Source organism: Mustela erminea, chromosome 1 (assembly GCF_009829155.1).
Source record: "Mustela erminea isolate mMusErm1 chromosome 1, mMusErm1.Pri, whole genome shotgun sequence".
Classification (NCBI taxonomy): domain Eukaryota; kingdom Metazoa; phylum Chordata; class Mammalia; order Carnivora; family Mustelidae; genus Mustela; species Mustela erminea.
Genome location: NC_045614.1, coordinates 164,336,260 through 164,361,614, shown reverse-complemented (window position 1 = coordinate 164,361,614; position 25,355 = coordinate 164,336,260). Strand labels below are relative to the sequence as shown.

The following is a 25,355-nucleotide window of genomic DNA, read 5'->3' as shown; positions in this document are numbered from 1 at the left end:
CATGGGTGTCTACTGCCCTCTAGTGTCCATTAAAAGAAGTGACCTATGGCGGTCATGTTGGTTCTTTGGAAAAAGTTACCTTGGATTGATGGCAACCATGGCTGGAGTCCCAATACCTCATATCCATCCCTTTTCCCCACTTAAATCACTTACTAACTTCATATTTTCCACAATGTCAAACTTTCTGTTTTCAAGGAACATTCCTAGATAGGCTGCCTCAATCCCCAACCAATATGCTCCACTATCAGTTTACTGAGATCAAAGTCTTTCCGTGTAAGCATTTCCCCTTCTCCCAGAATGTCTGCATCTTCCCTTTCACTCAGTTTCTGAACAAGAAGTGTACCTTCTCTGAGCTAAAGAGGAAGCCAGATTTGAGGGTAGCAATAGCAGATGGAAAAATGAGCAGAAAGAGTAGAAATGTAGAAAAGGTATGAAAAACAGAAATGAAGGCAAAACACAACAACTCTTCCCAGAAGTGTGTATTCAAAGGGAAGGGAAAATATGATAGTAGAGGTAAATTACACAATTGAAGAAATGATTTTTATATTATAGAAAACTTGCGTTTATTGGCAAGTTGATGCGACACCTGCAGTAGAAAGTAATAATTACTAGAACATACCCCAAAGCAAACAAGAGAGTCCTTCAAATCATATTTTCCTACTTTTCTTTCCTTGTACCTCCCTTTACTTTGTTCATATATCCCAAAGTGTCAAGCATCATGAACTGAAAATATGTGTGTGTGTGTGTGTGTGTGTGTGTGTGTGTGCATGTGTGTATTTTTTCAATAAATATTTACTCAATTTAATTGTACTGACTGGAAAACATTGAATTGGCCAAATTATGAAGCCCAAGTGATATCAAAACTAGGATTTTCTTGAAAGGTTCATGCTTTTGCCTAATGACATTCCCTCACCACCATCTACTACTTTGTAGATTTTTTTTAAAGAGTAAGCCCAAGGAGAGTAATTGCCTTACCATCATTGTTTATATCGATCTTATGAAAAACCAAGTCAGTAAATTCTTCAGGACTCAGAGTTTGCTGGCCGTTGAGGGCCTGAACAGCCTGCAAAGAGAAATTAAATCAGAAAGTTCAACTTTGCTGGAAGCAAATACATTTGTGTGACATTTCTACCCACAATATGACAGAATTTGAGGATGTGTTCATGTCATTTTGGCTGTCCAACCTGTTCTAGTTGTTAAAAATAAATAAAAAGATTATATGTCAGTTCAGGGTAATGAGGCTTAGAAATTTAATTAACTGAATACAATCTGAATTTGATATTATAGAGCAGAAAAGGGATCCATTCAACATATTAGGTCATAAAAGATGCAAAAAGTCTACCGGAGAAAAAAATTGTAGCAGCCACTGTCGTAAGAATTCTGGACCTAGAAAACAGACAATGCTCTCAACTTCAGACCAATTATCATTGATTTTATGGAGAAACACGAAAGGATATTCTGTAAGCATCTAAGTCTTCCCCTCTAGCTTCTGACACTGGCACCTCTGGTCCTTTTTGCCCTTTTGTGGAATGATCGACTGGGAAGACAGATATATACGCCTTGGAAGGACACAGTATTTCTCTCACTGCCAGCACCTTCATCATTACAGCTGTCAGGGGGCCCAGGGAAAATGACATTTCCAGCTTTCCTGGAGGGAAAATTTAACCATTCTCGACTTCTCCCCCATCTCCAGGTGATTAAATTAAGTGACCAATATTTGATGTAGAAATGCATAACGAAATGAAAGAGAGATGGAGAGAGAATGAGTAGTCATCTGGGAATCCGAACAGAACTATCTTGATTGAACATGAAGGGATCTTTAGGAAAAACCGCTGGCAACATATTTTAATTGAGGGCACAGTCTGCAATAGGACTATCTGTTCTCCTGCTTCTCAAGCATTACGGAAGCTGAATCTAGGATTAGCCAGAGCGAACAGTGGAAATGCACAACTCCTGGCCTTAGCAAGTCAAGGTCTTGCAGTCAAATATACGGTGATACTTAGAATAATGGTTACATACATGTAGTACCTTATTGGACATTTTTAGTGTTTCTCAGTCTCTTGAAAGAGGTTTCAGAAGCTTAGAAAATTTGGCTAGGCATCTTCAGGTTAAGCCGGAAGGGATGCTAGACCGTATGTATACGTCATAATAAAAGATTACGCAGTTTCTAGGATTTGTCTGTCACCCATCTCTGGGCAATATAAGTGAGACTGAAGGATTAACTGGAAGGTTACTAGACCTGAAGGGATTTTTTCAGAGGGAGCTGTCAGTGTTGCCTGTGTTTTCCCTCTTCTTACAGGAGAAACATGGTTGGGGGACAGGCAAGGATGCACGGCTTGTTTTCTTCTCTTCTCCCTCATTTAGCATATCTGTACTTTTTTTTATTATAATTTTTTATTTTTTTCATTTCTTTTCAGTACACCAGAATTCATTGTTTATGCACCACACCCAATGCTCCATGTGCCCTCCATAATACCCACCACCAGGCTCACCCAACTTCCCACCCCCCCCGCCCCTTCAAAACCCTCAGATTGTTTTTCAGAGTCCATTGTCTCTCATGGCTCTCTCACTTTCTCCTGCATTTAAAGCTAAGCCCTTCTCTGAGAACTCTGAGTGGGAGCAGGAGGAGGTAAGAGAGAAGGGGGAGCAGGATACCTCTGACTTGGCAGGCACTGTCATTGCTACCGAGTGTCAGAACTCTCCGTCCGGATGGCAGATGTTGGAAATCCCCTCCTTATCTGAGACCATGCCTCCCCTTCATTACTGAGACTCTCTCCTGCAATTCCCTAGACATGCGTCAGGCATTTTGATTCCAGCTGACCCCTCAAGGCTCTTTCTACAAGTCCTAGGTCTGAGTTTCTCAGTATCTGCACAATTGATATTTCAGACTAGACAATTCTTTCTTGTTCAGGATTGTCCTCTGCATTGGAGAAAGTTTAACATCCACCCCTGGTCTCTAAACAATAGAGAGCAGCTGCACCATGCCCTCCCCCACTCACTGCCCTGCTGACCACCAGAATGTCTCCCAACATTGCCATGTGTCCCCTGGGGGAGAAGGAGGGCAACCTCGTTCATGGTTGGGAACCACTCTCTGGTTCTACCTCTAGCTCCCTCTTCTTCTGAGGTGGCTTCATTTCTCTAAGGGGCTCAGCTGGACAAGATCCAAGACAACTCTATATCAGCTTCCCCACCCCCCATATCTGATCCACGAAAAAGCCTCTGTCCCAACTAATTCTGGGCGTGCGACACTTCCTAAACCATATCCCTCGACTCTGTCATATGGATTTCTCAGATTCAAACAATGGAACACAGTGTCGCCCGAAACTCCATGGTCTCCTTAAATCCCCATGCTACTGACTTGAGTGCTCTTACCCAAGAAATCCTCTCTAATAATCCTGCTCAAAATTCTCCTGACCATTTTATGCCTTTGAAGTGAAACTACTTCCTTTATAAATTTTGCCTATAATCTAGTACTTCCTTTGGATCCTTTTGGTGGTTGGGCTGTATTTTATTTTAACATCCTATTATTATGTATTGGAAGAACTTCTATGCAACATGGGGGGCTAAGGGGGTAGGAGAAGAATAAATGAAACAAGATGGGATTGGGAGGGAGACAAATCATAAGTGTCTCGTAATCTCACAAAATAAACTGAGGGTTGCTGGGGGGAGGAGGGTTGGGAGGGGGGGTGGGGTTATGGACATTGGGGAGGGTATGTGCTAAAGTGAGTGCTGTGAAGTGTGTAAACCTGGTGATTCACAGACCTGTACCCCTAGGGATAAAAATGTATTGTATATTTATAAAAAAAATTTTTTTTAATAAATTAATTAAATTAAATTTAAAAAAATGTTAAATAGGGAAAAAAAAAAAGCTCTCTGTTTGACAATGTGCTTTTCCCCCAGATAAAAAAACTGAGCCATTAAAAAAAAAAAAAGAAAGAACTTCTATTAAACAGCATGTATTATTCCTGACCCTATTTTTTTTTTTCACTTGCCACCAGAGAGAAAACATGTTTGTCGACCACTCATTTTTGGTAAATACGTATTCCATTATGTTAATTTATTTAAAACTTTTCCTCTCTTAAGTCACTTATTTTTTAGTATTTTAAGTGACTCTGTGATGTAAGTCATAGAACTTTTATCTTTGATGTTAATGATTGCTTTTCCTGACCAAAAGTGTTGACTCTAAAATGAAGATAAACTTTTAACCTCTTGATGCAGATTACCAAATTTCCAGGAATATTCCATCCATTTATACTTCCTCCACAGTGTGTAAGGGTGCACTTCTTACAGTGCCCTTGCGAGAATTACATCTTATTCGTGTTAATTTTTATTAATTTCACTGGAGACAAATAGTATCAATTATTAATTTCTGCTCTGTGTTTTTATTGTTTCCTTATTTCTTTTTGTTCTCTTTCTAAATGCTTTAAGAAAAAAATTCAATTAGCTACTTAATATTTCTCTTTCCTTTTCTCACTAACATAAGTTATACATTTTAACTAATGAAAATCTGTGCAAAAATTTCCATAAGATTTAGACAAAATCATTTTTATCCTTTTGTTCTTCCTAATTCTTTTCTCCCCCCAGAAATGGATAACATATGCAGGAAAAAAAAATCTGCCCTCAATTTCATGGCCTTCAAGGATTCCCAAAGACCACAGATCCACAGATCCCAAGATAAGAACGCTTGGTTTTTGTACTGCTTTGGAGGCATCCCCCAATATCTGTATGCTTTATTACATATTTTATATTTTTTAAAAATAAATTCAAGAATATTTATTTAAGAGGACATTCTAAAATTACATGAGGTTGGGTACTCTCTATAGAATATTTTAGATTCCTAATTTTGTGTTGCAATATGTAATATATATACAGAATTTCTGAATTTTAATGTTTACAAAATTCAATTATGAAGTGCATCTTAGTATTTTTTTGTGAATTACCTGTGTGAGATCAAAGTGGAAGCAATATTAGTATTAACACACTCTTGAATTCTTTGCATATGTTGGTGAACTCTACATTTGTTAAACAGTTTACATTTTAACAGCTTTGTCCATTTATCGAGGTGTTTAATGATAATGGTAGTTCTATCCATTTACTTTTCTTTGCATTTTGCTAAAATTATACTATGTATTATGTTTGCAACTCAGATCCTTCATCTGTAAATGGAAGAATTTGGACCAGATCATTTCTAAGACTTCTGATTCTAATTCTGACTCTGTGTTACAAATTCACTATATCACATTCCTACTGTTTATTTTACTTCACAACCTCACTTAGGTACAATGTCCCATTTAACCATCTTTTACTCTAGGACCCATTTCATCTCATACCGTGATAATAACTATTCCCACTTCCATGATGGAGGGGGACGAGATTCATAAAGGGACTCCTTGATCTTTAGAGCTAGAAAGGACCTGAGATCCTTGAGCTACCTATTAAAAATACTTTAGTCCAGCCCCCAGAAAGATTAGTCCTCAGCTACCTTTGTTCTTAGTTCATGGCTCTTGTTATATAAATCACCTAGTATCTTAGCTGTTCCTCCCAAAACTTTCTTCACGGATGCAGAAAAAAGGTAAATTGCTTTAGAACATGATGTTTATTTCATTTTTCATCTCCGTACTCTGCTACATCTGTGAATTTGAACGTCAGCAAGAAAATGCTGGTTTGCAAGTGCACACTCAGTAACCAATAGCATAGTGACATTTACATTGTTCCAGCGGTTCCAAATGTATATCCCAAGAGTCACCAACCACATAGCTCTCGCCAGCTCCACAAGGAGGAAAATGACACTAACTCTACAATGTCCTACAAAGTTGCTTCACTGCTTCACTTACCATGAAGATGTTCAGTAGCTCCTTTTTGTCAATAGAACCATTTCCATCAGCATCATACAGCTTAAAATACCATTTTAATTTTTGCTCCATTTTTCCTCGTATAACTAGATTTATAGCAGCAATAAACTCTAAAAAGTCAATAAATCCATCCTATGAAAAGCAAGGTGGAAAGGGAAATCAATATCTAAGAAAAACAGTTGTTTTTATTTGAGAAGTCATGGTTAGCACAAATTAATATAACTCACAAGATTAAAGCATAGAAAACTTCCCAGCATTTTGTTAAACAAACAAAAACATGGGTGCAGTGTATAGAAACAAGCGACTTTAAATATATAGGTAAGTTCCTTTTTTTTTTTGGAGAAAATATCTACTACTTATGCCCCCCCAAAAAGGGAAAAGTTCTGAAATCCTAGGAGAGAAGGCTGTATCCTCACCACCAGACATCCCACAGTGACCGTCTTCTCCTGAATATCTTCAGGTTTTGTCCTCCACTCAGGAAAAGACAAGGTACCAGTTTCTAGTAGAAAGGAATTACCAGGAGCTAAATTCTGTACTCCTCTTTAGAGAGCCCCATTGATATTTTTGGAATGCTAAACTCCACGATTCCTTTTAAGTATGTCGTTTTCAGTATGAATCAAAATTTATGAGCCTCTTTTCTGTAAAGATTTTGCCATATTAGTCAATCTTAGAAAAGACTGTTTAAAGCTCTCAAGCTTTAGGCAGTTCCCCTCCTCTTGTTTTACTTTCATTTGAAACAGAAATAGTAGGTATCATTCTTAAGACTCACACCGTACAAACCTTGCTCAACTATCTTAAGAAAGGTAACTGGCTCTAGGGAGCATGGGATCTACTCTCTGCTGTGTTCCCACGGGAGTTCAAATACCAAATGGTGGCATATTCAGCCCAAGAAAGCACTCTGTCAGCTGCATTCCCCTTGGAACTTTGGAATGTAGAGTCCTATTTACAAAACGGGAGGTAACATAAAGTACCCCTTTCCCTTGGATGTAAAGGGCTTGAAACGTATTGGCCTGTAAAATGGCACGCTTTTGCTTTGAGCCTCAAGGTTTTGTGTCTAGTCTATAAGAAAAGCAAATGAAAAATCACTAGTAGTTCTGGTTGTGAAGCAAATCTTGCTTGCTGGTTAACAGCTTTTTGTGTGTGTGTGTGTGTGTGTGTGTGTGTGTTTTGTTTGTTTGTTTTGTTTTGCTTTTTTTGTATTGTAGACTACTACAATATCTTGGATAATGAAAGCCAATGTGCTAATCACTATAGCCTGGTCTTCAAAATGTATTGTTTTTAAAATTTTTCTATAATATATAATAAAAATACTGTAAGAAAATATTTTAAAATTTTACTACATGTATTAGGTTTTTACATTTTACAGCTTAGATATCTTTATCCCATCAATAATTTTAATATTTCTTGTAAGTGATAGGACTTCTGCTAACAGTTTGGAATCTGGTTGAATAGTCCTCCTGAAGGAAATTTGCTCAAGTCTACAAAACATAGCTGGTTTTACCTTTTCTCCATCTGCCTTTCCTACTGCTCGTCACCACTTCACTGTGTGAATCGCTAGCCTTGCTATGGCTGAGACAAGGGAGATAAGTTATCACGAGTGGAAATTGAAGATGACATCAAGATATCTTCTGATTTGGTGGGACATGACCATTATTTTTCAGTGATGAGACCAGCAGGTGCAGAGAACAGAAGTTGAATGGAAAATGGGGACATTGGCTCTCAGGTCTTCCTCTTGTGTCTTAGGGCATGCAATCAATACAATCGTTTCCTGGGCAGTTTTTATGCCTGTTTGCCCAAAGCTTACAGAAGCATCCTCCCTGAGAAATCTTAGCTGGCTTGTTATAAAGTTTCCATAAAAACCTTCTATTTTGTGATGGTTTGTTTTTCTTTTCGAGTCCTGCTTCAGTGATCACAGTTTTCAGTGTCACCTATATAATGAATGGCAACAGGCTAGACTGAACCTTGTTGACATTAGAACATTTGGTATTTTATGATTAGGCACAGTGGGCCGGTGGCCCTAACTCCTTCCAAACCAGGTTCTGGAAGCTCTGAGCAAACTGTATCAAGAGAGGAGCATAAGTATTTTCATTGTATGGCTTTAAAATGGACAATCCAGTTACTCTACAACCAAAGTTGATGGTGGATAAGAAAGGAAGTCTTTTTTCCTTAGACAACTGCAGCCTTTGGCAAAATCTCCTGCAAGCAAAGCATTTTCTGTTTTCATTTCAGCATTCCATTATGTAATTAGACAAATTCTTAGCAATCCACAGCCAATTCTTTCCAGTTATCTTTCTGGTAAGATTTTGTGGAAATTTCCATCAGTGGGACAATTCTGGTGAATGTGATTTAATGGTTTGTGTTAGTGTTGGAGAGAGTTTTAGGTAATGCTTACTCTGTAAATCAGAAGATATGAGGAAGTGGTGATGCAACATGGGGGCTTAAGTGGGTAGAAGAAGAATCAATGAAACAAGATGGAATTGGGAGGGAGACAAACCATAAGTGACTCTTAATCTCACAAAACAAACTGAGGGTTGCTGGGGTAGGGGGGTTGGGAGAAGGGGGTGGGATTATGGACATTGGGGAGGGTGTGTGCTTTGGTGAGTGCTGTGAAGTGTGTAAACCTGGTGATTCACAGACCTGTACCCCTGGGGATAAAAATACATGTTTATAAAAAAAAAAAAGAAGATAAAGTAATCGCTGCTTTCGGTTAACCTATAGTTTTCAAGCTCAGGGTGGGGAGGTGGATAAGAATCACAGAGAAGGGGCGCCTGGGTGGCTCAGTGGGTTAAGCCTCTGCCTTCGGCTCAGGTCATGATCTCAGGGTCCTGGGATCGAGCCCCACATCAGGCACTCTGCTCAGCAGGGAGCCTGCTTCCCCCTCTCTCTCTGCCTGCTTCTCTGCCTACTTGTGATTTCTGTCAAATAAATAAAATCTTAAAAAAAAAAAAAAAGAATCACAGAGAAGGTGAGATGTTCTGGCAAATGTGACTAGGAAGAATGCAACAGAGCATGTCCAAAGACTTTTCTTTAAGGCTATCCAAGGAAAACCCTTTTAAGTTTATATTTCTGTATTTGAGCCCCCAGATTCCTTGTGGCACAGAGAACTTCCTGAAGATGTCTGATACCAAATGGCCTTGTGCCAGCGTAGGGGTCCCCAACCCCTTGGCTGGATACAAACAGGTCCATTGGATGACCAACCTCAAAATACCATAGGCCCTAGCTGACCAATGGGTTACTTATACCAGGACACAGTTATAAAAAAGGAAGATTCCATTTCTTCCCATAGTTCCTTTAACTACAGCCCCTGTCACTGCCACATGGCAGACAGTCTCTCCCTTGCCGTCCTGTCCCCTGCTCCTTGGCAGTGTATTCAATAGACTTCCACCTCCTTAAAAAATAGCTCTCTTTGCCATTATGATTATTATGATTGTTATTTTTTACTATTATTTGCAAAATGAAGGACTCTTTCTAAAACTGAAATTCTACCATTTGAATCTGTGAAGTGAAGCCAAGTTCCCCTAAGGACATGACCCAGATTATAAATTTGTGGCTCCATCCCTGGGACTAAACTCCAAAGCCGATGTCTCTGGAATATATTGAGATGACATTTCGGTATCTGTTTCTCCAGGTCTCTCAGGCATATAGAGAGTGATGGCAGGACCACACTGGCATATCAGATGTTATCTTCAGTGACATCTTACCTGGCATTTTACCACGTGGGGAGAATGATGGGGTTAGTCAAGGCTGCAATGCAGGTGTGAGGTCCTGAAGAGGGGGAAGTGCTGAGCCAAAGCAAGAACCCCTTGCCCAGCAAAGGGACACTACAGAGTCCTAGCCAAGCACCCTGAGTGGTATATACCAATAAGTGTCCTGGGGTCTAGCGACACCAAGACTATAGAAACAGGATTGTTATTACAACAACTAGGGATCAGACCCTATATGTTCTAGTGTACCCTCTCATTCAGGAAAACAAATAATCTAAATCCAACAAAAATCCTCCGAACTATTCCCCAGATTAAAACTCTCCCTTCTCACAGCGTTAACGTTCTGCCACTTTTCACAGAATCACTCTCTGTGAAAAATTCATGAATTGTCACAGACCCTAACCTGAAGACATTTTGATGTTTTCATTCTTTTACATGTGACACTTTCCAGTGGCATTTTACCAGCTGTGGTAAGTCAGCAGCAACATAGGAATTGAAATGTCTGCCTGGAAATGGTTGCTCAGATGGTAACTCAGAGAATTAGTATAAGTACATTATATGACTGATCAATAATCATCAGTGATATTTAATTTGCTTTTTAGGAGCTACCAAAAAATAGGTAATATAAGGACATCCAAATTTTGTCAAACACATATGAGTACTTTTTAAAATACCTTTGTGAATTTTTGAAATCTATAAAAGTTATGTTCAGCATTTATGACCTAGCCCCATTTTCATAGATAGACACTTAACATTAACAGCAAACATAGTCTCCATCAGCCATGGAATTGCTGGAATGTCCTGAAAAGAGACTCGGCTCTTTAAGATGAGAAATATACTGCTGGCTTGGTAGGTCGGTTCTATAATGTGATCTTTATGCAGATCAAACACAGTTGTTCTTGACCATGACTATACAAAATTCAAGAGTCCTGGGACAACACGTGTCTCACAGTACGTGTCAAACGAGCTCACAATTCTGAATAGGTTTCTTGGATATCAATCAAGAAGCCCTGAGCATCTGCCCCCAGCACGTCTCCAGCTCAGTATTGTCTGGACCAGTGTGAATCAGAACCAGTCTCAGGTGCTCTGGGGGAGGGCAACACAATTGTCTGAGTTTGATCACTTCTGAATGGGCTACCTACGGAAGACCCACCAGCGATCACAGCAATGGCAGCCTTTTGCAAGGAACATCCTTAGGGAGCCAATGTGTCTCCCTAAGTAATATCACAGACAAAATAAAATCCAGGCTTGCCCTAATTCAGACAGTTTGCTGTCTCCTAAGAGTATTATTTCCCATGGAAGAGCCTGGATTCTTGTCTTTCCTGAATGGAAGAGGTAAACAGAGGCGAACAGACGGTGGGAAGTATAGAGCTGTATTATACGCTTCAAGGCTGTGTGTGTCTCCACTACGATTTGGACCCAGAGTCCCTTTTTTTTTTTTTTTTTTAAAGATTTTATTTATTTGACAGAGAGAGATCACAAGTAGGCAGAGAGGCAGGCAGAGAGAGAGAGAGGAGGAAGCAGGCTCCCTGCTAAGCAGAGAGCCCGATGTGGGACTCGATCCCAGGACCCTGAGATCATGACCTGAGCCGAAGGCAGCAGCTTAACCCACTGAGCCACCCAGGCGCCCCAGAGTCCCTTTTTAAAATGTACCCCAATGCTACAGAGCTTTTCGGTAGCAGAAATGGGCATAGGGCCCAGCTTTCTAGCACTTCCACGGTGGTCTTTCTGGCTTAACTGTGGTGCTCCTGTCTGGACGCACAGTCAAACCACCTGGAAGTTCACAACAAAAAAAACATTGTTTGGATTCGGTGGGGCTCAGGTGGAGACCTAGCCGGTGGTCATTTTAATCATACCCCAGGTGCTTCTCATATGGAGCCAGATTTGAGAACGACAATTCCAACAGGTTTTGTTCAAATACGTGAGTGACAACAGCTTAAGTTGAAATGTACGTCAGCAGGTACAGCGGATGGCTTTAGCAGGTGAAATTCTGTGAGAAGCTCCACCAGCATGTTGATAATTGATGTTACATGCGAAAATGCTTCATAAATTACAAAGTGCTAACCAAATATGAGGTGTTTTATTATCACCAACACATGCTTCCTGAGAGCTTCCAAGTCAGTCCTTCTGAAGCACTAAGCTCGGTCTTTCCCCTTAAGAGATGGCAGCCTTGTTTGTGGTCTCTAGGAGATGGTCATTTGTTTGCAGTAAACCTGTCTTACTGGGGAGCAGCAGGAATTGCGGTCGCCCCACAGGCAAGACAACCTGATACAGTGTTAGAAGCTGGGGGTTAATGAACAACAGCAATTACAACAAAAGTTAAAAGCCAGGTTGCCTGCTCCAGTTTTAAAGGGTTCTCACACAGAGAGAGGCTAAGGAGCCAACTAACCAGAGGTCACTTGTGCATTTCAAGTAGAGCTAGCACTTCCGTCTAGCTGTTCTGGGTTGAAAAGACTGTTGAAACTCTAAGATGATTCCCATTTAATTCATCTCATTCTGTGACTGGGAATCATTTGAAGGGGCTAATGTGTCCCCAAACCACACAAAGGACTCTCTACAGCACTGGGGTTGGTTAAAGAAGAGAAATGGTGGGCACGCCGCCTCTGCACCTGGAGGGGCACCCTTTCATTCGGAAAGCGAATCTGAGCTTGATAAACTTAATCTTCCTGTTATCAGACCCTTGGGGCTGAGGTCGGAGTTACCTGCATTTTACAGATAAACGCACCACCCCTTGGTGGGTCTTCGGGCACATTTTCCCAAAGTTTTCTCCTATGTTATGTCACATGCGCTGAGCGATAGTGTGGGCAGGAGAAGTCTTGTCTCAGTTTTAGAACTGATGTCACTGACACGGAGAGGTTAGGAACCTTGTCCAAGATTACACACGGTGATAAGGGTCAGAGCAGGGACAGGAGCCCGGCAGCCTCCCTCTCCTGCAGGGCCTCCCCCTCCTCCCCGGGTGGCCTGGGCTTCATAGTACAGAGAGTCACAGAAAGGCTCATTAAAAAGAGCAAGGACTCCTGACATTGAAGCCAAGATTTGATCTTTGAACATATGTATAGGTAAGCTAGCAGATACTGTAGTAATCATCTATTAGATCCCCCGCTTGCTCTTTCTGTAACAGTTATCACCCGTGTTTCTAAGGAATCATTCACATCCCCTCTTTGATTCCCAGGGTTTTCCGAGGAATTTAGATACCCTGAAAACTTCCCCACTGTTTCATTTTCTCCTAGCATTTTTTTTAATTTATTTATTTGATAGACAGAGAGAGATCACAAGTAGGCAGAGAAGCAGGCAGAGAGAGAGGGAGAAGCAGGCTCCCCGCTGAGCAGAGAGCCCGACGTGGGGCTCGATTCCAGGACCCTGAGATCATGACCTGAGCCGAAGGCAGAGGCTTAAACCACTGAGCCACCCAGGCGCCCCTTCTCCTAGCATTTTAAGGTATCCTAGTGCTGTCAATAGATCTTCTGGCTTGAACCATCACTCCATTTATGGTTTGAGTTCCAAACCTGTAAGTTCAAAGAAACCATTTTCTCTTGCCTGTAGACCTCGGAGTCTTAGGAGGGGCAGAGCACTTTTGATCTCAGAGCTCCCAATGACACTCTGTTTGGATAAAGCCCAGTTGCCCGTATTGGCCCAGAGTGCCATCCATTCACCTTGATGCCTATCACCGAGTAAGTATGTCACCAGGAGCCAGAGGGGCCGAGGGCTCACTTTCTGCTCTGAGATTTTCCAGGCAAGTCACTACCGGTATCACCGGGCTCAGTGGGCCTCACTGCTCAGCTGTGACGTAAGAACACACTCAGTGGCAACAATGCGATGTCGGGATGTGGCAGAGACACAGGTGAGGCACCCAATGTGTGCGGCCGTCAGGGATCCTCTCGCAGGGACCCCCTGCTGCAGTGAGGTCCCCGCGTACCCTCCTCTCTCCTACCTGGTATTTTTAGTGGAGCTGTTCTCTTCGTTGAAATTCTCAACTCCTCACTTAAAAGAGGAATACCATAGCAATTTGGGATGCAGCCCTTGGAGTCAGCTGGCCAGCATTCCAATTCTGCTGTGTCGTTTCAGGCAAGTGACTGAACCTCTCTGTGCCTGTCTCCTCACTGGGAAAACGGGAATGTGAAAACCTGTAGCTACGTATACATTATGGCTGGGAGGAATCTACTAACTGAAGAGCTTAAAACAGTGACTGTACAGAAGCATTCAGTAAGTGTTGCCATTTATTAGTAATAATTCAAGTTCTTTCCTTCTCCCAACATCCCAGAGTGCCTCAGCTTCTCCAAAAATCCTTGTCTGACTCTATGTTTTAGCTTTTGTTCCATCCTCAGATCCCAGTCAATACCGCAGTCCTGCTACAGTTTGTTATGCTGCTTTATTTTATCTACGTTTTGGGCATTTAGTTACCACATAACTGTCATCCTTAACTAGATCGTAAACTCTTTGCAGGTGTAGAAAGTCACATCTCCTACCTGCCTACCTACTCACCCCCTTTCCCCCACACTCCATAAAATGTGAGTATGGTTTTTCTACTGTTGCCTGTCCTTCGGGGATGCCACTGGAGAGTTCCCCGGCCGCTCCATCCAGCCTGCCTGTCTCGGGAGAGGCTGGCTCATCAGTCAAATCCCTGGGCAGGGTTTAAAACCAGCCCTATAGTACCTGAGACCATCTAGAAACTTGCGGCTAAACAGTATGCTTTGCCCTCTCTCAGTCTTTGATTCTCTACTACCTTCTATTACTGGAAGATGCATTTGCCATCCCACGAGATTCTCAACTCCTTTGAGGACAGGGAACGACTCCTCTGCATCTTTGTGCCTACATTCCTTCCACCATGCTGCTCAGTAAATATTTGCAAATCCAGCGGGATAATAACGTGCTGTGTTAAGGATGTGACTCCACTCCTGCTAATCCCTTCTATCATGCAGCCCTCCCTAGTCAGTGAAGGTTTTCATTGCCTAACAGCTAAGTCACTGTAGCAGAAAAGCAGAAATCAAGTTCATGCTTAGCTCTTGACTTTCAATAGTTTAAGCCATTTAGGATTCAGAGCATAAAATTTATGCCATAAACAAAAGATGTGAAAGAATACATGATTAGAGCCGGTTTTCTCTAGTTTCTCTTTAGTCCTTCCAAACTAGACCGAGATTCTATAGGCTGGATTTGGGAAAGGAAGAGAGATTGCAGGACTCTGGGGACTAGGACGGGGGAGAGGGCAGTGCTCTATGAGGGCCAAGAATGGCTGGAGGTCTGGGGGACAGGAACACTGGGCAGGTTGGGCAGAGAGAAGAACACAAGCACTTGTGGTTCTCTCACTGGGCTTGGGAGGAAGGGCTGGAGGAAGGGCTGGTCACACAGTCCTGAGCCAGCCTAAGAGGCTTCTGTGACTAGGAGTATGAGGAAGCTCAGAGGGACCCTGAGCCAGGGGGAGGCCCGCCGTGCAGACAGCGGCCTTGAGCCTGGGGCAGGAGGTGAGGAGAGATGCGGTCTCGGCGAATACCAGTGTGGACAGCTGCCCCTCTGCCCCGTGTTCGTGCAGATATCAGCGCAGCCATGGGCTTTACGTGCAACAATGGGAAGCGGAGGGGGAACACTCCTTGGTAAAAGGGGGACTCAAAATATAAACTAACTCCATCATGGAAAAGTAAAGTCACATTTCCTGAATGCTTGAGTGTGTGAGCTGAAATGCTTCCAAGCTAGAAAAGGGTAAAAAATAAACTTTAAAATTTCCCTTGAGATAATCACTCTAATTGGGAGTGAGGTTAGATTTTGGAAGACACAGTGGCCTTCCTTGGTATAAATATGGGGGGAAAAGGGGGTGGGGAAGGAGAGAGAGAGAAATGGAAAGGGGAAATAAGTGCAAATAGAAAAGGGAGGACACTCCGTTTGTCACTATTTTGTTTACTCACTCGGTAAATATTTGTTCAACATCTACTCTATGCTGCTATGGTATGTTCCTGGTCTGGGAAAGCATGCGGGATCTGAAAGGGATGATTAATGTGTTTTCACATTCGTGTTTCTGCACTGTTTTTTCACAAGGATGAATTCACGTACCACTTGTACTTAAAAAGAGAGAGGAGGGGCGCCCGGGTGGCTCAGTGGGTTAAGCCTCTCTGCCTTCGGCTCAGGTCATAGTCTCAGGGTCCTGGGATCAAGCCCCGCATTGGGCTCTAGCCCCGCATTGGGCTCTCTGCTCAGCAGGGAGCCTGTTTCCCTTCTTCTCTCTCTCTCTGCCTGCCTCTCTGCCTACTTGTGATCTCTGTCTGTCAAATAAATAAATAAAATCTTAAAAAAAAAAAAAGAGAGAGAGAGAGGAGAAGTGAAGAGCAAATTGTAGATCACGTGTTAAGAAAGCAGGATGGCGGGGCGCCTGGGTGGCTCAGTGGGTTAAGCCACTGCCTTCAGCTCAGGTCATGATCTCAGGGTCCTGGGATCGAGTCCCGCATCGGGCTCTCTGCTCAGCAGGGAGCCTGCTTCCTCCTCTCTCTCTCTCTCTGCCTCTCTGTCTACTTGTGATCTCTGTCAAATAAATAAAATAAAATCTTAAAAAAAAAAAAAAAAAAAAAGAATGCAGGATGGCTGGAGCGCAAAAGTCCAGGACACCTATTGGCCCTGGGCACTTCTCTCGTTGCTGGATCTCAGCAAATGGTAAGTTTGACTTGATTCTCTGCTTTGGAATCCGTAGGATTTCTATCATGCAATGGATAATTCAGAGTTGCAGAAAGTAAGGAATCCAGGCTGTCCCTTGCACAGAGACAGACCTTAATTTTGAGGAGTACGGTTTCTATCGCTCACCTCACCTACAAAGATGGGCTAATATGTTTTGTGCTGTCTTTTAAAATTTACTTTTTGTTATCATCAGACATTTTTCAATCAGTTTTTATTATTGCACAGTTGAAATTAAATGAAAAGGCTTATCATTTAAAACTTTGAACTTACAGGTTATTTTCCCTAGCCTTTATTTATATGTTTGCAATGATGGTTATTCTACAATGTTTAGATAGATCAATTCTAGACATTATCTGTTTGTATCTTACTATAGCAAATGATGGGTATTTAGTTCTATGACCCTCACATATATCCAAGCAATGTCCTGGAGCCTATTCTATCTGCTGGGGCGAGCTGATTGTTAAATTTTCAGGAATTTTGCAGACCAACTATTAAATGGTTGGTATCCTGAAATTGGCCATGGTGGGAGTATTTACACCATGGAGATCAGCATAGGTTACCAGGGCTTCCCCCACCAACCCTAGAGAACCAGTTATTAAACATTTCCCGGCACACCACAGTTCTTCCTCCCTACTCACACAATTGTAGGTTAATTTAAAAGTCAAGAGTTTAATTTTAATAACTAGTAAATTTTGTTCTCTGTATATAGCCTATTGGTATACCAAAATTATGGACTTCCTTATTTTACATGGAGTTAATAATTGCCTCATCATTATCAGGCTGACATCTCTGAACCTATCAGACAATCCGAGAAAAGTGTGACAACCAAGAATTATGTGCTTACAAAGTATTTTTGCCAAGCAAATGAATCTGAATCTATTTAAATTTCTAGAGCTAAATACCAGTTTATGCATAATTTGAAGAATAGCTCGATAGCACTAGAAAGTTAGATATGCAATCAACTAAATCCAGAATGCAGAGCATTCTACAGAACCAGTGACTCTCTTTCCTCAGCAAATCAATGGCATAAATGTGGGGGGGGGGGTGGATGAGGGAACGGAGGTGATTAGGGGACTATTACAGAAAAACACAAACTTAAGAGTCATAGCCACCAATTTCCACCTATGGACCTTGTTTGGATGCAAACTCAAATCAAGAACAATAAAAAAGTATGCTTAAGGGAAAAATGGATCTCTATGTTTATAACAGCATTATTTACAACAGCCAAGATATGGAAACAACAGTGTCCATTGATGAACGGATAAAGAAGATGTGAGATATATATATATATATATATATATATATATATATATTCATTCTTAGGTTTTTAGGATCTTATTTTTAATCCCTGTTTAAAAAATTTCTCCACGTACACTGTAGGTTGATGTCTTTCTATTTATTGTGTTGGGCCCTTGTGAAACATGTGTCTAACAGGTCTGGGAAATTTTTTTGGTTTTATTATAATTTTACATTTTCTCTGGGCTCTGTTCCTGTGGTTGTATTCATTGGATATTAGACATATTAATCCTAATTTAAGGAACATATTTGGAGAAATGTTATTTGGAATGAAACAGGAAGGAAGTTGGGAAACCCTAAATGGGCTAATCTGACCCACCTAAAGAAGGGTGTAAAAGAAGTTTGGATGGAAGTGTCCTAGACATTCCTGAAACCAATGGTTTGACAAAGCCACCAGGAAATCCATGAGTCAAAGCCTGATGACAAAGGAATCCTGTGTCTTAGGAATGGGTTGGCCTTATTATTTCTGCTGCGTTCTATCATTGTTGGTCATCTAAAACCAAGCATGGACTCAGTGCATGCGGTAAAACATTTCAAAGCAATGCACCTGGGGTTCTGGTCTGAGGTGCCAATGTCATGGCCATTACTGTAAAGTGGGTTCTATTATCACTGTGATGTTGAATGCGTTAGTCTGTACTGTCCCTAAAACAGTGTCTAACACATTTAACTATGGTTAATTAACTACTATTAAGGAGTGACAAGGAGATGCCTGCCTGCAAGGGTGTGTGATAAGCCCAAGGAATTGTTCCAAACTCAACGCTCTAAACTTTAGGATCTATTTATTTCTACTTTAAGCACAATTCCAACAAGTTTAGTTAACTAGAGTACATGCCAAAGCCAGGTTGGAAATGACAGTGTAAGAAAAGATTGGAAGCTTGTTATTATCAGAACAATCAGAAAGCTGGAAAAGGGGTGCCTGGGTGGCTCAGTGGGTTAAGCCTCTGCCTTTGGCTCAGATCATGATCCCAGGGTCCTGGGATCAAGCCCCACATTGGCTCTCTACTCAGCAGGGGGTCTGCTTCCCCCACCCCCTGCTTCTCTGCCTACGTGTGATTTCTCTCTCTTTCTGTCAAATAAATAAATAATTAAAAGAAAGCCGGGAAAGGTGTATCTGACAGCAGGGAAAGAGAAAAACAACAAAAAGCAAACAAACAAAAGCATATATTTTCATGATTTTCAACTTTAGGAAACTTAACCCCAGCAACTTCAACAGGTATGGGTGCTTCATGGTATTTCAAATATGTAACAACCCATGTTCATAATAATGACTGATATCAAAAAGCTTTTTACTGGGACTCTGAGGAGGAGGAAAAGTAAGACATGCATTTTAGAATGATTTCCATCCAGAAGAGTTAAAACCGCAGAGGAGCTGCTCCACAGAAATAGTAAATCCTCCAGGAGTCTGGACAGCTGAGAGTTTTATTGATCTAATTAAATATATGGCTTTTTCTGTTTTCCTGTGCATAATTGCATATCATTTCTCACTATCACTTGATAATGAGCAATCCTTACTCTTCTCATTTTACAACCTGATTTTATATCAAGATCCCCACACCTTGTGTGGCATCTGTCATCCCTGCCTAGGTTCTCTTGCTTGCTAAGCAAACGTAAAATGTTGACGATAAAGCACGAATACCAGCAGAACTCGTGAGTCATTTAATTAAGCTTCTGAGGTGGGCTTGGCCATCCTATGGCTGTCACGGAGAAGACACTCCAATCGCACAGACTGCCTGGCTGAACGCCATCTGGCCCTCGATAGCGGGCGTCATTGTTTCCACCCAGCACTTCAGTTCCTGTGATCCTCTTCTTACCCAGGAACCAGACAAGCATAGCTTCCACAAACACTGGGTGGACAGCAGAATCTCTGGCATGGGATAGGTCACCAGCTACTTGGAAGATGAACTGAAAAACCTGACAACAGTTCATCTTCTAACCTCCCAGGAGGACTGTCAGAGTCTGAGAAGCTGCAATCTAGAGCCATGGGAGGCAGCTTCCAGCAGGCGCAGTGAGACAGCCGCTGCCACACAAAGACCAAAACATCTAGAATGGTGGAGAGAAGGAGCTGAGGGAAACACACATAGGCAGGGACACACAGACCACATGCCAACATGCACACAGGTCCCTGTCTCAGTCACTTCAGGCTGTTGTAACAGAAAAACCATGGACTGGGTGGTTGAAAACACTCGGAAATTTATTTCTCATAGTTCTTTGAGGGAGGAAATCCAAGATCAAGGCTCAGGCCGATTCACTGTCTTGGTGAGAGCCCACTTACTGGTTCATAGACAGCCAGTCTTCTCACTGTCCTCACATGCAGGAACACACTCTCTGGGGTCTCTTTATGAGGGCTCTAACCCTGTTCATGAAGGTTCTGCCCTCCTGATCTAATATCTCCCAAGGACCCCACCTCCAAATACTATCATAACGGCGCTGCCAGAGTTAGATTTCAGCATATGAATTTGAGCAAGTGACAAATAAAAAAGGAAAGCTCGTTTAGAATGGAGTCAGGAGGCCAGCAGGGGGAGCTCTCATGCCCCACCACTCCTCGTCCACTGCACACCCAACCAGAAGAGACTGTTTCTTGTCTGTGGCTACTGCTTTTTTTTTTTTTTTTTTTTTTTTTTTTTTGCGAGTGCCCCACCCTCACCCCACAACAGTTCAGCCAGGAGATACCACCACAATTCAGATAGTGAAAAGCCACTATACTTCAAACTCCCAGTTTACTCCAATCGACTTTTTGTTTATAAAAGCCTTCCCAATCTCGCCCTTTCCTCCGCACAAGAGATCCTCTCATCTGTTCGGCAGACAGGCCTATGGTTCGGCCATAGCTTGCTTGTCCAAGATTGCAATTCTCTCCTATTTGCAAATAATCCCATTTTTGCTGGTAAAACTGATAGTTTTATTTTTAAGGTTAACAGGGGGACACAAACATTCAGCTTCTAGCCTATCTAGAATATATTCCAGCATTAAGAACAAAAGCAGAATCTTGCCTCATTTTCCCACTGATTTGTAAGCTCCTTGAGGGCAGAATTGTTGTTTGTTTGCATCTACACTAAGAAAAATTACGAGGCGGGAGACCCTGCCACGCTAAGCAGGCAGTGCCTCATTCATGCTTGATAACAAAGAACATGTCCTAAAAGAAGTGTGTTCCCTACATTATTACCAGAATTAAAATAGTTGTTAATATTACACAGGTTTAATTTCCCCAGTTTCTCGCTGGTACCTCTTTTTAAGTCATCTGCTGTTTGGTTTGTTATTTTGTTTTTTGTTTTGATTTGAAAAAGGTCTCAAAGGGCTGTGCTAGACTCCACACATCTCAATGGACAGCCAATCGTTTTAATTGTGTTGATTTATCACTTTCTCATCTATTCTCACACACAGCCTTCTAAAGTCATCTATCATTCAATGAGTAATATTTCCCCCTTTCCCTTTCATTCTAGATGGCATCAGCCCATTTTGAAATGTACCGGTGAAAAATAACTGAAATGCACAAGGAAAATTAGGCAAGAAGAATTTCACCCTGCTAGGTGAGATTGTTACTTTTTTGGCTTATTTTTTTTCTATTCCCTATATTTCCCCCCCCATCTTTGTATCTTTAGAAGTCTTGAAAATTCAACGTGCTGCAATTCCTCAGGAATGAGTAAATTCAAGACAATAGTTGAGTCACAATCTTTAGAAACTAAAATTTATCTGAATTTAAAACTAAATTGTTTTTTTTCCCCCAACTAAAATGGTTATATATGAAAAAGTATTCCAGCATTCCAGCTTCTGAGTACAAACAACATGTTGGCGAATTTGTATTGATTTTACCTGCCAATCTAGATGCAATCACACTTTTTAAAGCAGATTCCTGTAATTTGCTTTTCTATAAAATGTCACCAACGCATTAAATACTTTGAAAACAGTCTTTGTAAATCAATCTGCACTTATTAGATTTGTTTAAACGATAGCATTAGAATTCCATGCCGAGATTTAATTTGGTTTTAAAATAACTCCCTACATGCAGAACATTTCCAAGGGCGGAGAGGCTAGTTCCCAATTACTTTCATGCCGTCAGTAGCTAAATGTGTTTAATGACTCACTTACCTACAAGCTGTGGGATCTCTGAAGAGTTCCTAATTCAGTGAGATGCACATGTTTTACCTCAGGCTATTTCAAATTTTCAAAAAGGGGAGAATACAGAACCACAGCCAAATAAAAAGTAAAGGTCTTACCTTGTTCATGTCAAAGGTATTATAGACTTGATCAACATGTTGATTGGCCTTTGGATTCAGACCCTGCAGACCCAAGAGTGTCTTAAATTCATGCAGTGTTTGCAGGCCGGATGGATATTCCCTCATAAATTTTCTGTACCACACATAGGTCTCTTTAGCAGAAACTGCTGTCTGACCACCAGCTTCGGATTCGCTATTTCCCATCGTGATTCACAGTCTGCAGCTTCTTCTCAGGTTGTTTTCATGTAAGTTCCCTACCAATTTGGTTCCTCACTCTTCACTAAAACTGGAGGCTAACATATGCCTTTAGAGAGCGACTCTAAACCTCTTATAGCTATAGGCTAAATAAGAATAGAAAGCCAGTGAGATTAACTCATCTGTACAGTTTTAAGACTAGGTCATTTATTGTGACTGATGGGATTGCATTTACTGCCACTCAGAGATACAGTTTTCTGTGAAGGGCAGAGGCAATATTTTAGAAAGAGTAATCTTTGCTATATTGTCAGCCATAAATTATGCCTACAACACGGAGTGGGGTCTCATGGAAGGAACTCTGAGTTGCGATGAGGAAGCCCGGGCTCGAGGCTTTGTTTGCACTTACTGCCCTGAAATATTAGAGGCTCAGAGTTCCTATCTGTAAAACAGTAACAAGAATACTTGTCTTTTCATACCTAAATATTGTGAAGATAAATTTAGGCGAAAAAAATTTTAAACCACAGAAAATTTACACATTCTGAGTACTGTTAAAATGTAAAGGAGGTCTATGTACAGAAGAGGGAAATGGGGAAAGATAACCATATTAGTAGTAGTAAAAGTGTTGAAGTAGTAAGCAGAAAAGTGCGGTCTATAGATTAAGGGACATATCAAGTTGTGTCTTCTTCATTGTTCTTACCTTTTTTTCCTTTTTTTTTTTTTTTTTTTTTTTTTTGCTGTTCCTTGTCTTTTCTGTCTCTTAAGTCCACTTCTACCCATATCTTCTGCCTGCCAGTTTTGTCCCACTCCAGTTCCCAAGCTAATCTTGTCTGAGAGTCAAGCCCCAATCACAAAGGACTTGAAAACGGAGTGAATGAACCTGGAAACTATATCCATGGTCCAGAAGTGGAAATAAATTGCCCTGTGTGGTCCTCAAGCCATCTTGCTGCCAACCATATGTAGGAGTTAACAGAATTCCCTTATTTTTGATCTGGGGTCATCTGGTCCCAAGCATGGTTCTCTCCTAACCTTACTCCATTTTTTCTCCAATTCTCGTATTGACTCAGTTCCTAAGTCTGGTTTCTGTCTTAGTCCCTATTCCTTAGTCCTACCTGATTACCTATTTAAAACCCCAGGTTCCCTAAGAACAGGAGCCCTTGGAGCCTAAATGGAGCACCTTGACAGGAGATGGGGGTGGTTAGGAGATACAGGATTAATTATGTTTCAAACATACCAATGTAGACTTCAAATAGAAGAATTTTGAATCCATAATTACAGTTAAATAACGGTGTTCAATAAGATTATAGAAATGAGGAACTCATTCATTTGGAAGTATCACTTGAAACCATTAGAGTAGATGAGATTCCTTATGTGGAGGATGAAGAAAGGGATGAGCTGGGGCACCTGGGTGGCTCAGCTGGTTCAGCAGCTGCCTTCGGCTCGGGTCATGATCCTGGCGTCCCAGGATCAAGTCCCACATCAGGCCCTCTGCTCATCAGGGAGCCGGCTTCTCCCTCTGCCCCTCGCCCCTTTCATGCTCACTCTCTCTCTCTCAAATAAATAAAATCTTTAAGAAAAAAAAAAAGAAACAAAGATGATGAGCTAATGGGGAATCAGTCCTGGTAGGAATATGAGAACTACCCTGTTAGGATCTTCAAAGACGATTCTCTGGGGAAGTCCCTCTGCAGACTCCTTTGAAATGTCTGCCAGAAGGATGCTCAGAGGCACTGACTTCTTTTCACCATTAACATTTATTAATCACCAATTTTTAAATTAAGAAAAGAATGGCTGGTGATGATGGAAGAGAAAAGTAATGGAAGTTTTCAAAGGGCCAAGGAGATCCCTTATGGAAGGAAGATTTTTGGATAAATCAAGAATACAAGGACCTGAGATCCAGAAACTGTTTCTTCATGTAAACGATCCTTTAAAAAAAAAAAAAAATCTGCAAAATGATTACTTGCTGATACAGAAAAATATTTAAAACTATTACAAATAGTGAAAGGATTCTTATATTGGATACAATATTGATATCCCAAACTCAGGAATCCTGCTATATAAAACAGTAACCTGCTATAAGATAATGGGGAAAAGACTTCATTTCTAAAAGGTCAAAGGATAAATCTAAATTACAATAAATTTAACTAGAATGTGCTGGATGGATCTGAAGAAATATTTTAAATGCTAATACAGGGCACCTATAAAGACTACCGAAAACCATATTTTGGTCTTGGGTAGAAAGACTTGGTAATTATAAAAAGGCAATTCTACCTTAATCTATTATACCACCACACACCAAACAAAATGCAAATAAAGTTTGAGGGGTAAGTATTGACTGAAACAGGTAATTCTAAGTCTGGATAAGAATTAAATATGCAAACATACAAAAGAAAATTCCAAAATATAAAATTATTGAATATACCTACCAAGACAATATGGGTCCAACATGAGAAAAGTTGAAACAATCAATGAAAACTAATTTTTTTTTTTTAAGAACTTGGCCCAAACATAAATAGGAATTTAACATGCTGTAACTGTGCCACTGCAGATCAGTGGGGAAGAGATTGGTTATTTGATGAATAGCTTGGGGACAATACTGTATCTATCTGGAAACACAAACAGATTTTTAGCTTACTCCGTTCACCCAGATAAATTCTAGGTGAATCAAAGATTTAACAATATAATGTTTAAAGTCATTATAACAAAGTAAAATTTCTTTATGGTTTTAGCATTAGAATGTCCTCTCTAAATATGACTCAAAATCAGAAGGTATAAAGAAAAGTAAATTAACCCTCCCACAATTTTTTAATCCCATATGGCTCAAAATACCATAACTTTTTTTTCAATAAAAAATTAGAAGAAAATAGCTGTAACACATATAATATAAAAAACACAATTTCCCTAATATAAAAATAGTTCCTATAAATTGGTAAGAAAATACTTACCACCAGGTCACCTGGGTGGCTCAGTCAGTTAAGCATCTACCTTTGGCTCAGGTCATGATCCCAGGGGCCTGGGATTGATCCCTGTGTTGAGCTCTCTGCCCAACTTCGAGTCTGTTCCTCCCTCTCCCTTTACACACACCCCCCACCCCAGCTATCTCAAGTAAATACATAAAATCTTTAAAAAAAAAATAGAAGTAGAAAAATGGGGGAAAAAGCCAAATTTAAAAATTCAAATACATTTTAAACATGAAAAGATGCTCAATCTTACATACGGCATAAGAAATACACATTAAAACTATAAGGATATACCACTTTTCACCCACTTGGGTCAGCAAGATAAAAAATAGTTTTATAATTCACCGGGTAGCTGAAGGTGTGAGGAAACAGGCATTCATATGTTGCTGTGGGAATGTATACTAACAAAATTTTTATGCAGTACTACTGGGAACTATCTATTAATAATAAAATGTATATTCCTCTGACGCAGCAATTCATCTTCTG

The 25,355-nt window shown here is 40.8% G+C and overlaps 2 protein-coding genes across 2 annotated transcripts in view; both read right to left on the bottom strand.

Annotated features, from left to right (window-relative positions):
* GUCA1C (guanylate cyclase activator 1C) overlaps positions 1–21,969 on the bottom strand; it is a 41,770-nt gene extending 19,801 nt beyond the window's left edge. Inside the window, exons 1-3 of the mRNA XM_032301747.1 lie at positions 21,721–21,969; positions 5,835–5,984; positions 976–1,063 (exon numbers count right to left, since the gene is read on the bottom strand). Coding sequence (XP_032157638.1) covers positions 976–1,063; positions 5,835–5,984; positions 21,721–21,924 — 442 coding nt within the window. The 5' untranslated portion in view covers positions 21,925–21,969. The remainder of the gene's footprint in view (positions 1–975; positions 1,064–5,834; positions 5,985–21,720) is intronic.
* A 3,241-nt stretch (positions 21,970–25,210) lies between these two features.
* MORC1 (MORC family CW-type zinc finger 1) overlaps positions 25,211–25,355 on the bottom strand; it is a 181,096-nt gene continuing 180,951 nt past the window's right edge. Inside the window, exon 28 of the mRNA XM_032344363.1 lies at positions 25,211–25,255. Coding sequence (XP_032200254.1) covers positions 25,211–25,255 — 45 coding nt within the window. The remainder of the gene's footprint in view (positions 25,256–25,355) is intronic.